The 13,748-nt window shown below is 44.5% G+C and overlaps 1 protein-coding gene across 1 annotated transcript in view; it reads right to left on the reverse strand.

Moving 5' to 3' along the window:
• Positions 1-11,682: 11,682 nt before the first annotated feature.
• The window catches only part of LOC122385549 (putative transcription factor capicua), a 122,687-nt gene continuing 120,621 nt past the window's right edge, over positions 11,683-13,748 (reverse strand). Inside the window, exon 7 of the mRNA XM_043373895.1 lies at positions 11,683-13,000. Coding sequence (XP_043229830.1) covers positions 12,962-13,000 — 39 coding nt within the window. The 3' untranslated portion in view covers positions 11,683-12,961. The remainder of the gene's footprint in view (positions 13,001-13,748) is intronic.

A 13,748-nucleotide genomic window follows, 5' to 3' on the forward strand; every position in this document is an offset into this window, starting at 1 on the left:
ACCACGCAGTTTGCAGAGGGCTGTACCACCTTGATTTGGATCAATCAGCTTTTCACAATTTTTATATGATAGGCGGTACACTTCTCTTGCCAACAGGCGTTGTTCCAACTCGCCCTGTTTAACGGTCACCTAAAAATAAAATCAATTCCAAAATCCGCTAAAAACCGCAATTTTTCAACAAAAGTGCCCTCCCCGGTGCACGTGGCGCGTGCTATCCTCTGTATCGCACACGATTCCATTGCCCATTCAGTTATCTACACGATGCTGTTTTCCCCGTGCCGGTCGGACCCCTGGTCACCAAGATATTGCACGGGGACTGGACCCTTGTCGGCCAAAATTAGCCGTTTTCGCCCGATTTTGCAAGCCGATTTATACATGTTAAGTCTATGGCGCGAATGTGCACTTTTTGAGCACGTGTCACGCGCTCCCTATCAATCCGATCGAGCCCAGACCCCTCAAAGGCACGTCGCGCATCCTTGATCTATAGGTTGTGCAAATTTCACCGGGCTAAGTGCAACGGTCTGGCCTGTAGTCCACGCAAAGCACCACCAAGTCGGGACCTCGGTAACGGACAGACGCACCCTCCTCAAATAGTAATATAGAATAAGCTCGATGCGTTTTTTGAATGTGTAGAGTACCATCAATAATCTTCAAATGAACTTAGTCAATTTTACGTTGCAAATGAATGGAGTACCTACCCCTTGCGAGCATCAGGGGTGACGTCACTCAGGATCTGTCTCTGATTGGTCGGCGGGGGAGTGGTGACTGTACCTTATATAGATGACCTTGGCTAATATGCGGCATATTATATGCCGTACTATCATTCCACGCCACTCTATATTTACGGCACCCTATTCACGCAATCTTATAAAGAGAATAGTATGGTAATTCTGTTCACGTCATTTTGCACACAGTACAAATCAACGCCAGCAGGAAACACGCAACGTGATTGGTCAATGTCTTGTCGCCGTCGCTACTGGAAATTATGCGTACTTTTTGCGAACAGCAAAAGTTATGTGTTTTAATTTTTATGGGGCATTTATTTCTTTTAGAGACACACATATGTGTAAAAAGTAAATTATTTATGGAAAACGTGATAGCAAACTATGGAAAACTCCAACATGCTTGAAGAATTCTCCTGAAAAGTGGATTGCCGACCAAATAAATTTCAGCGAGGACATTCTCGCGCTCAGAAAATCGAGTGAATAAAGTGTTTCTTCTACTTATCATTTGCATTTATTTGCTGTTAAAGGGACCCTCCCACCTTAACATTAGTTTTGAGTTGAGATAGCCAAGTTTGCGGCCAGGCTCAGAAACCACCATTTATCCTGGTCGCAACCCCCGCAGCTTTATGGTGTTCAAGAAATTTCTTCCCTTTACTTGCAGGGTGGGACCAGCGTGGTCCCTATCTCTTAACCATTACGGGAATCTGATGACGTCATCAGGCTTTCGAACGTCCGTTAAATGTTTGACTAAAACGTTTTGTAGCACGCGGTGGTATATGCTGCTTTGCGCGCAACAAATGCCGCACTTTCAAATAAAGTCGCTAGGAACAGCGGAGATCCCAAAAAGTAAACAAAAGTCTAATATCTTGAAAACCGGTGAATATTTTTCGATGAAATTTGGTAGATATTCGTTTTTGCTCTTTCTGAACCGAGTGACATCACTTTCATGCCAATTCATTAACTTTTTTGAAGGTGGGAGGGTCCCTTTAAGGAATTGCAATAAATTTGTTAAAGAATTATTTAAATAATCATTTAATTATGGCTCGGCTACTCTTTCAGTAATTGAAGTAATGCCGTTGACAATGAAGCTCCTACAATTTGAGCATCAAGATACGTACATTAACTGGATCAATTTAAGATATTGCTTATTTTCCTTCTTGTCATAAGCTCCTGAAATTTTCCTTCTTGAAGATAAAGCTACTAAGATTCGAAGATTACGTACATGAAGTGAATTAGGTCAAGTTACAGCTTATTTTCCCCCTTATTCAAGCATACCCTTGGTACCTATTACCTAGCCTAAAGCTAAAAAGCAATTCCTCAAAAGATTGAAGTACCCAGTCTACATATCAAAGCTACATCAAGAAAAATACTTGGTTCAGAAGTCAGAGCGAGATGCAGGAAGAGAAACAACAGATTGATCACTGATCAGTAACTGCCAAACAGAAAGTGAGGAAATACGAATAGTGAGTAGGCATTGATAATTTTTTGACAAACTAAGGTATATCATCATTAATTTAAATATCTAATCAGAAGCCATGAAGTGCCCGTTATTTGTGTCATACGTAAGACGTGAGAATAGGCTTAAGACCCATACCGATTCTATAATGCAGTGGCTGCCGAAAAGGTAAGACGGTTACTGGTGCTAAAATCCTCTGAAAATCCCCTTTTAATTTGAAAAATAAAGCCATAAAACGATGACCACTCGTTTTTATGTGTTTTGGTGTGCATTTAGTTCCTGGAAATATATATTTTGAAATTGATCGTTGTCTGTATACCTAATAAGCATCATTATAATAAATCATGAGTTAATGTGTGGAGGATGTCTTAATCTTAGAAATATCATAATGTAAAATATTGCATACTTGTATCATAAAAACATGGAATTTATCTTAAATCAATTAAACTGTCTGAGAAGCTCGTCAAAGTACGCCACAAATTCTGGCGTGAAATGGATGCCGCTGAAACCGCAAACAGCTGATGATTGTCGGTGTTTTGAGATGTGCACAGCTGCTCACGGTTACAATCAGTCTACAGCATCCTCAAAACCAGCGGCTACCAATACCGTAAAGAGCGTGCCGTGTTTTTTGATTTCACAGAGTTTTATAGGGAGTGTCTAAAAAGCAGACGAGATTAGCAGACGAGCCCATGCTCAGTAACTACTGGATTGATTTTGATAATACTTTCACCATTCAATAGCAGGGAACTTATATAGGTGCCGTTTTTTGTTTTTTGGCGATTGGTTCACTCTGACTGGACCAATCGGACCAAAATGGTCCAGAACCATACACCCCCTTAAAAGCAGACGAGCCCATGCTCCGAAACTACTGGACCGATTTCGATGAAACCTTCACCATTAGACGCGCCGTGGTCTGAAATGGTGCCTTTTTTGATAATTTTTTGATTGGTCCACCCTAAGTGGTCCAAATCGGTCCAAAACCGCTAAAACCTGTCGCAGACGAGCCCATGCTCCGAAACTACTGGACCGATTTCGATGAAACCTTCACCATTAGACGCGCGGTGGTCTGAAACGGTGCCGTTTTTGATACTTTTTTGATTGGTCCACCCTAAGTGGTCCAAATCGGTCCAAAACCGCTAAGATCTGTTGCAGACGAGCCCATGCTCCGAAACTACTGAGCCGATTTCGATGAAACCTTCACCATTCGACGCGCCGTGGTATACAACGGTGCCGTTTTGGATAATTTTTTGATTGGTCCACCCTAAGTGGTCCAAATCGGTCCAAAACCGCTAAAATCTGTTGCAGACGAGCCCATGCTCCGAAACTACTGGACCGATTTAGATGAAACCTTCACCATTAGACGCGCCGTGGTCTGAAACGATGCCGTTTTTGATAATTTTTTATTGGTTCACCCTAAGTGGTCCAAATCGGCCCAAAATGCCTAACCTTCCAGGCGGTGGGGGGGGGGGCATTTTTTTGCCCCCCTTTAGTTTTTTCGATATATCTCGAGAACCGCTGCGCCGATCGTCACCAAACTTTCAGTACCCTCCCGGGAGCAGCTAGCGCACATGGTGACCAAAAATTGTTCCAAAAGCTATGATAGGTTGGCCGCTAATGACGTCAGAGTGACGTCATTTTTGCCATTTTCGACCCAAAAAAAGGTTTCGCGGGAAGAGCTGTCAGGCCTACAGCTTTAGAGATACAGAAAAATGTTTCAGACATAAAACGTGTGGAATTAAAAGGGCTACAAAACTGCTATTTCGGTTTTTCGATTTTTTTTATTTTGACCCCCAAAAATCAAAAAATAGATTTTTTGAATATAATAGCCGAAAAATCCAAAAAGTTTTTTTGAATTTCGAAAAAACCGGATTATATGTGATAGCCCCTACCTCCTTCTATCTACATACCAAATTTGAGATCGATACCTCTTTTTTTGGCCAAGATATATCGAAAAAACTGTTTAAAATTGATGACGTCAAATTTTCAAACTCAATTTTTAGCAATTCTAGACCTCGTAGCGCAAAACAAAGACCACCATTAGACTCCCCGTGACGAGCTGCATCGAATCGATACCCATTTTATGCAAAAATATCAACTTTGAAATTTGACCTATTTTGACCTGACCTTGACCTGACCTCCACCAGAAAGTGACCTAAACCGTACCTGATGGTCTTATAACCAACACCATTGAGTTGGAAATGAAAAACTGGCCATAAAACATGCATCGCATAACCATAGTAAAGTTGGGCTCATGTGGTGACCCTTGGTGACCTTTGGTGACCTGACCTGTGACCTGACCTGGTATGACCAGTGAACTCTAATAGCAACATATGTACTAGACAACTGACGCCTTATCGCTGATTTTCGACAAAATGCGTTTTACTCGGTGTTATAGCGCTTTCCCTAGAAGCCCCGTGAACGGTGAAACATTTTATCTTTGACCTGACCTGTGACGTCATCGGTGACCCCGAGGTCAATGAAATTTGGTTTCCTTCGACAAATTTGACAGGGCTATCGAACGCCGTTTGAATTTTCCGGATCCGTCTAGTAGTTTCGGAGATACGGGCCGGGGGGGCAAAAAAGTGCCCCCCCCCACCGCGCGGAAGGTGCCTAGCCCCACCGCCTGCCGGGCTAAAACCCGTTTGTACTTTGTCAGAGACTGGATAGATTTCTGCAGCACAGAGGTGCCCCAAACCCATTGTCATGCATTTTGCTTTCCAAACTAGAGCATAAATGCATGCTAATTGGGCCTGGGGCACCTCCGCGCTGCGGAAACCAGCTCATCGGTTGACTACATGAAAACGTATTTTTGGGCTGTACTTGAACCGATTTGGGGCCGTATTCACGTCGATCATTTTCGTAAGAATTTTCTTAAGTTTGACCTACTTCTTAAGCAAATTTTTTTATTCACGTGAACTCCGTCGATAAAAACTTAAGAAGTGTCGACGTGAATACCAAATTATAGGTACTTACGAAAGAAAATCGACTTACGAAGTCGACGTGAATACGGCCGCCGCCCCTTGGACCACTTAGGGTGGACCGATCAAAAAATTATCCCAAAGCGGCACCGTTACAGACCACAGCGCGTCGAATGCTGAAGGTTTCATCCAAATCGGTCCAGTAGTTTCGAAGCATGGGCTCGTCTGCAACAGATTTTAGCGGTTTTGGACCGATTTGGACCACTTAGGGTGAACCAATCACAAAATTATCAAAAACGGCACCGTTTCAGACCACGGCGCGTCTAATGGTGAAGGTTTCATCGAAATCGGTCCAGTAGTTTCGGAGCATGGGCTAGTCTGCAACAGATCTTAGCGGTTTTGGACCGATTTGGACCACTTAGGGTGGACCAATCAAAAATTATCAAAAACGGCACCGTTTCAGACCACGGCACGTCTAATGGTGAAGGTTTCATCGAAATCGGTCCAGTAATTTCGGAGCATGGGCTCGTCTGCAACAGATTTTAGGGGTTTTGGACCGATTTGGACAACTTAAGGTGGACCAATCAAAAAAGTATCAAAAACGGCACCGTTTCAGACCACGGCGCGTCTAATGGTGAAGGTTTCATCGAAATCGGTCCAGTAGTTTCGGAGCATGGGCTCGTCTGCAGCAGATTTTAGCGGTTTTGGACCGATTTGAACCACTTAGGGTGGACCAATCAAAAAAATTATCAAAAACGGCACCGTTTCCGACCACGGCGCGTCTAATGGTGAAGGTTTCATCGAGATTGGTTCAGTAGTTTCGGAGCATGGGCTCGTCTGCAACAGATTTTAGCGGTTTTGGACCGATTTGGACCACTTAGGGTGGACCAATCAAAAAATTATCAAAAACGGCACCGCTTCAGACCACGGCACGTCTAATGGTGAAGGTTTCATCGAAATCAGTCCAGTAGTTTCGGAGCATGGGCTCGTCTGCAACAGATTTTAGGGGTTTTGGACCGATTTGGACCACTTAAGGTGGACCAATCAAAAAAGTATCAAAAACGGCACCGTTTCAGACCACGGCGCGTCTAATGGTTAAGGTTTCATCGAAATCGGTCCAGTAGTTTCGGAGCATGGGCTCGTCTGCAGATTTTAGCGGTTTTGGACCGATTTGAACCACTTAGGGTGGACCAATCAAAAAATTATCAAAAACGGCACCGTTTCAGACCACGGCGCGTCTAATGGTAAAGGTATCATCTAAATCGGTCCAGTAGTTTCGGAGCATGGGCTCGTCTGCAACAGATTTTAGGGGTTTTGGACCGATTTGGACCACTTAAGGTTGACCAATCAAAAAGTTATCAAAAACGGCACCATTTCAGACCACGGCGCGTCTAATGGTGAAGGTTTTATCGAAATCGGTCCAGTAGTTTCGGAGCATGGGCTCGTCTGCTTTTAAGGGGGTGTATGGTTCTGGACCATTTTGGTCCGATTGGTCCAGTCAGAGTGAACCAATCGCCAAAAACCGAAAAACGGCACCTATATAAGTTCCCTGCTATTGAATGGTGAAAGAATTATCAAAATCGGTCCGGTAGTTACTGAGCATGGGCTCGTCTGCTAATCTCGTCTGCTTTTTAGACACTCCCGTTTTATAGGATTGCGTACTATATATCCAGAGCCCTGTTCGGGTCCGCGCAAAATATTTTGCTGAGTGTGAAGTCACACATACGATGATGTCACCCGCCTGGCTCCGCCCATGCTCCGCCCCCTCTCCGCCGGTTCGCAAAGCCGAGGGCCACGCGACACGCGGCGAACCGTGGCGCGGTTGGACTGGTGTGTTTCGTTCAGTTACTAAGTAAAATGCGTTCAAATGTGGTTAATAGCAATGTGCCACTGAAAAGAAAGATAATGATACCAAAACAACACCATACTAACCACTTACAATAAGAAATATATGAGGGTAAACTTTAATCCGCGCCACTTTCGCCACCTGCAGCTACTATTTTCTTCTTGCGCAAAACTGAAAGATTTTGCGCGAGCCTACGTCACACGTGTGACGTCATACGCCGAAGGGCGGAGCTTGGCACCCGAGAGACCCCAACTGCGCATGCGTGGTGCAAAATTTTACAATAGGATGCGCTGCCCGAACAGGGCTCTGCCTTAGAGTGCTGCCATATCCATTTCACGACGTTTATAAGATTGGGCCCTGTGGAGGGCCGATCCGTGCAAGATCCGTGGCTGTCTCAGCGGCCGTAACTGATCGCAGTTTTGAACTAAGCGACTAATGAGTGATGTAGCGTTCCGGTGCAGACGGAACACTGGCGGGGGAGGGTGTTGTACATGCTGATGTTTTAAGTGAAGCGCACGGCAGCGAAACGCGCGTGAAAAGTGGGAAAACTTAGCGGATGGGTGATGATGAACCCAGATGAACAAAAGGAACAGAATAAAAAATATGATTTTTGATTGATAATGGGTTTTAGGATAAGTGCGGCCATGTTTTATTTTAGTTTGATTTGCCATGAGCAACTGAATTATTGTATTTACTGTATTGTATATGCGAACGAACGAACGAACCAAACAATCGATCGAGCGATGTCCGAATGATGCTAATATGATTGAATGAACTCGAACGACCGTCACCGAAGCTGGATGAGGCTAACGTTTGGTAAGCTATTATTTTATATTGTTCCGTGCTTACTATTATTGATTTGCTTATTTGTTTCAGTACTTGTTGCCTCTAAAATTCATTATGATTGTAATTTATCGCATGTTGTTTAGTGTTCATATTTCTGTCGTTTCAGAAACCGCATGAATAAACAAAAATAAGGGCTGCACAGCTTACAATTAAAGGGACTATCCCACCTTTAACATGGGGTTTGAGTTGAGATAGCCAAGTTTGCGGCGAGGTTCAGAAACCACGATCTATCTAGGTTGCAACCCCCACGGCCTCTTGGTGTTGAAGAAATTCGTTCCCTTCATTTGAAAATGGGCCTTGTACAAGGCCCTATCTTCAACATGGAGCGACCGTTAGTGTGACGTCACCTCGTTTAGTCATTCTGATTTAAATGGGTTTGTTCGTTGAAAAATCGCTTAAAACTTGGTCTGAACTTTGTTGTGGTGCCTACAGAGTAAAAACAATCAGCTTTATGACAGTAATGTGGCCTGGGGAAGGAGGTAATTTTGGGCTGTGACGTCACATATTTGAAAGTTTGTGTTTGGAATATGGAAAGCCTAAGATGTTTAATGAAAAATAAATGCCAGAACCGTGTTCCTGGTGGGGAGCATTCATTCTGGCCAGGGTTCATAATGTCCAGGGTACGATATGCCCAGTGTCGAAATGGCCAGTGCCTTGAATGGGCCAGAGTTCATAATGTCCAGGGATTGCATGGTCCAAATGCGGCCAACTGGCTGCAGATAGGGTATATTCAAAGAGGCCAGGGTTCATAATGTCCAGGGCACGATGTGTCCAGTGTTCGAAATGGCCAGGGTTCATAATGTCCAGGACACGATGTGTCCAGTGTTCGAAATGGCCAGGGCTCATAATGTCCAGGGCACGATATGTCCAGTGTTCAAAATGGCCAGTGCCTTGAATGGGCCAGAGTGCATAATGTCCAGGGATTACATAGTCACTGATAGTGACGTCATTATGTAAAAAACACGGAACCAGCTCAATGCGAAGCAGTGCAGTGCCGAAGGCAATGCCTTAGGAGAGATTACAGGCAATAGTAAATCAAATATTTTTAGGTTAAGTGGTTATGTATCTGGCTTCAGGCCGAAGGCCTGAAGCCTGATGCATAACCACTTAACCTAAAAATATTTGATTTACTATTGCTTGCAATCTATTCATGCGAGAAACTATTTCCTTATCCCCGGTAGGCAAACATCATTACCTTAGGTTAGGTTAGGTTAGGTTAGGTTAGGTTAGGTTAGGTTAGGTTAGGTTAGGTTAGGTTAGGTTAGGTTAGGTTAGGTTTGGTTGGGTTGGGTTGGGTTGGGTTGACTATGTAATCCCTGGACACCATGAACTCTGGCCCATTCAAGGCACTGGCCATTTTGAACACTGGACACATCGTGCCCTGGACATTATGAACCCTGGCCATTTCGAACACTGGACACATCGTACCCTGGACATTATGAACCCTGGCCATTTCGAACACTGGACACATCGTGCCCTGGACATTATGAACCCTGGCCTCTTTGAATTTACCCTATCTGCAGCCAGTTGGCCACATTTGGACCATGTAATCCCTGGACAATGTGAACACGGGCCAATTCAAGGCACTGGCCATTTCGAGCACTGGACACATTGTGCCCTGGACATTATGAACCCTGGCCTAAATAATACGCACCCTTCCTGGTCATCCAATCTATAAAGTCGGGCACAATGTAACTGGTTTTAACAACATTTTAGAAGGTGGGATAGTCCCTTTAATAGCGCGTTTCATACCCCGTCAAATCGGTGACCACAGTGACGCTAAAGGCATTGTAAAATGCCATCGTATCCCCTATTCCTTTATAATGGGACCCACTCAATTTTTCGAGCGCTCAATAATTTTAGCTTTTCCCTATTGTGTGGGAGACTGAGGCCGCTCGGAGCGAAAAAAACGCAGAAACCAATAAAAAAACGCGGAAACCGAAATCCCACAGAAACCGAAAAAAGGCTGATAGTGTAGCTTGAGCTTTACGCACCAGGCCAACGTTACCAATTTGCCCTTTTGAGTCACTTTTACAAAGTGACCCTAGCCAATGGGCTTTTCGATATGAACTGGGCGCTGCCGTCCGAACCGCCCCCGGGCCGGCCGCCGCGGCACGTCCACACAAACATACAGGCGCAGTCATTTCAATAATTGTATTGTCGCGGGGAACATTCATTTCTAGCGTTGATTATCTTATCTACATTTTACCGCGTTTTTCAACAATTAACTTGACGCAGCTTGGCCTGGGATTTCGGCGTCCATCTGCAGATCATACAGGATCCATCAGGCGCGCGGAACTACGCTACCATTCTACACAACCATATATATATATATATATATATATATATATATATATATATATATATATATATATATATATATATATATATATATATATATATATATATATATATATATATATATATATATATATATATATATATATATATATATATATATATATATATATATATATTACAGGGAGTTTGAGAAATCCGTGAGTTTGCAAACTCACTAGGGAGTTTACAAATTCACTAGGGAGTTTGCAAACTCACTGACCGGTCAGGGAGTTTGAGAAATTTCAGAGTGATTGGGCCAAATAAAAACAAGTGTGCAGCATGTGGGTGGCATACGTGCCGTCCGTGATGTCAAAACAAAGGAGGGTAGCTCTAAGGCCTCGCACGCTAACAAAAAGCTTATAGATCATATGCACACCATAAATACCTCTTTTATTTTAAACTGCTCAGTGATTTACCCATGCATGTACCGCCGCTTTATTTAGTTATACATTTATTCAGTTCACGTCCCAATTAGACCCGTTCCACTCAAGTGTGGCTATTCCAGAGTCAGGCTAAATATATCAAAGTAGAAACAGCTCACTGTTGGTCACTTATGCTAAAGTACAGGCACACGCATCAATTCACGCCCATTCCCACTTCGTCATAGACGTGTCAACGAGAGCCGGCGCTGCTGGCAGCCAGCCCAGCTGCGACTGGCGCACGTTGCTTGTTTGTTTTTGTTTTGTTGGGTTAGGCCCTTTCGGTCTGACAAGACCATTTCAGAGTCGGACGAATGATAGGAATTATAGGGGGAGACATTGGTCTGGGCAGACACCCTATATGCAGAGTCGCCGGGGCTGAGCCCGTCCGAATTGACAGACCGACCAGCCCCCCCCCCCCGAAGCACTCTTTGCACCCGGCTACGGGGTGCGCTCCCTCGGGAGCAGCGGTGCAGCTCCAAGGGAGCAGCCCGCATGAGATAAAGGTGCCTGTCCAGCCCGGAATGGGGGTTTCGGCGTGGACGAGAAGGATTTCAGTATCCTGATTGCTGAGGATGGAAAGGACGGAACGGAGGAGCACGTTGCTCCGAACCTCCCCTCTACATAGCCGCGAGTAGCATTTTTTTCGGTAAAACAATGAAGGATCTGTAAGCTTTTTGTCAGCGTGCGACGGTTATATAGGCCGTACCACTAGTCGCTTTTGTTTTAACATCACGGACGGCACGTATGCCACCCTCATCTTACACATTTGATTTTATTTGGCCCAATCGCTCTGGAATTTCTCAAACTCCCTGACCGGTCAGTGAGTTTGCAAACTCCCTAGTGAATTTGCAAACTCCCTAGTGAGTTTGCAAAGTCACTGATGGGTCAGGGAGTTTGCAAACTCACGGATTTCTCAAACTCCCTGTAACACACACACAGGCACACACACACACACACATATATATATATATATATATATATATATATATATATATATATATATATATATATATATATATATATATATATATATATATATATATATATATATATATATATATATATATATATATATATATATATATATATATATATATATATATATATATATATATATATATATATAAATGCATGTATATGTATGTATGCTTTCTCTCCCTCTCTTTCTCTCCCTTTGTGTGAGTTTGCGGTGTGCGCCTGTTTCCATAAACAAATGTACAACCGTCATAACATAAGCCCAAATCTACGCGAGAGGAATACAGGCTGAGCGCCTGGCACAGCGCTACTGGCACCTGCTGGCGCCACACCGTGACCTCGGCTCTGTGCCAGCGGTATCGGTGAGGCGTCGTCACCGTCCGTGTCACAGCCCGCCGGAGCAGCCGTCAGTACACCGCGTCACTCCAGAACACGCGCGCCGCAGCAAAATCTCAGCTTTGGTTTGGTTCTAGTCCCCGATAAATAGTGATAAGTTAGTCTCTGACTCGAGTCACCTCCGTTGAATATCACCAGCGTTCGTCGTGATCGTCCACCTCCCCCTCCCCCTCTCCCATATCCGAGGCACCGACGAAAAAGTAAAGACGCATGAGGCAGCACCCCGACTTATGACCTTAGCTGTTGTCATAGCCTTGCAACAGAAAAAAGATCACAATGTGATGATGGGTTCACAAAAGCTGCCATTTGACCTTAGTTGATCGCATACATGATGCCACTTGACAAATAAAGCTTAAAGAAGGTCGTCTTCGGCCCGCGGAGTGACGACACCCCAGCCAGCCGCCGGGTTGGACGGACACCACCTGCACCTGCAGCATTTGCGCCACCCGACTCGTTAAGCGGAACTACTTTTAACCATATGCTCATTTTTAACGAGCTCTACGGCTCCTGTAAGCAATGTCGTAATTGATTAGCTTCCAACAAAATCAACACGAACCCCAGCCGTAAAATGAAATGAAAGGTGAAGTACATAGCATGCAGCATGGAAAACACGCCGATGTCGTCCATCCTTCGACAGGTCGTCCGTCTAGTGAAAATGATGCAACCGTTACCTAATCCCGCCGAAAGTCGACCAATCACAAATCTCGACGATCACTAGCGCCCTGTCATCCCTGGCCAAGGCCACCAGTCACATTCTAGCTGAGACCTGCGCACATCTCATTTGGCTCTTGTGACGTTAGTTTACACTGGTGAATGTACAAAGCATTCACGACCGACCTTAAAATAACCGCTGCCCCCGACACGGGAGCGGCTTGGGCGTCGTGTCGGCCGCCGTAATCGCCGCGGCTCTGTCTGCCACCGAACGGTCCGGCCCCAGCCATGACCCCAGCTTCTCCGCCTAAACCATGTCCTCGTTGGCTCCGAGAAGTACCGATGGCCGTCAGTGCTGCTCCCAGACGGCTGTTGAGCCGCTCTCATCATTCGGTGGCCTCGACGGAATGTGCTGGAGCGCTCTCCTGAAGAACAAAAAATAAAATAATAAGAACTCGTAACATACCGTTATAAGTTGAGTAGCAGTAGATAATATATACAATATGTATATATATACAGGGTGTTCCAAAAAAGTGAGCCCCCAAACTTATATTGCTTTTATCTCCGAAACCGTATGTCCTACGATAATGAGAGACCCCTTGTTGGAAAGAACGGTCAATTTCGGTTCTAGTAGGCTACCTAGTGTGGTTCTGAATGATCACGTATTACACCGAGAACGACCAGAACAAAATGTGTTGCGAGATCGAGTGAAACTTGGCGACGGCGGTATGCCCCGCCTAACTATTATTGCTTTTATCTCCAAAACCGTATGTCCTACGATAATGAAAGACCCCTTGTTGGAAAGAACGGTCAATTTCGGTTCTAGTAGACTACCTAGTGTGGCTCTGAATGATTACGTATTACACCGAGAACGACCAGAACAAAATGTGTTGCGAGATCGGGTGAAACACGGCGACGGCGGTAAACGTGTATTGCTGACGGCAACGCACGACCGATATTGGAGTGGTCAAAATACTGGTTGAACTAGGTCATCCATTCAGTCTGCATTTTTTTATGATAAAAGTTCACGCGCGAAGAATGAATAAAAGCACGTGAACTGAAATATGCAGTCAGATGTGAAGAAATTTTAACCATATCAGTTACCCCTAAATATTTCACAAAGAATTTGGTATTGAATTGTGCTTTTCACAATGCTGGTCGTGTTGTGCAAGC

The sequence above is a fragment of the Amphibalanus amphitrite genome, unplaced genomic scaffold (genome assembly GCF_019059575.1).
Source record: "Amphibalanus amphitrite isolate SeventyFive unplaced genomic scaffold, NRLGWU_Aamphi_draft 000222F_arrow, whole genome shotgun sequence".
NCBI classification, from domain to species: Eukaryota; Metazoa; Arthropoda; class Thecostraca; order Balanomorpha; family Balanidae; genus Amphibalanus; species Amphibalanus amphitrite.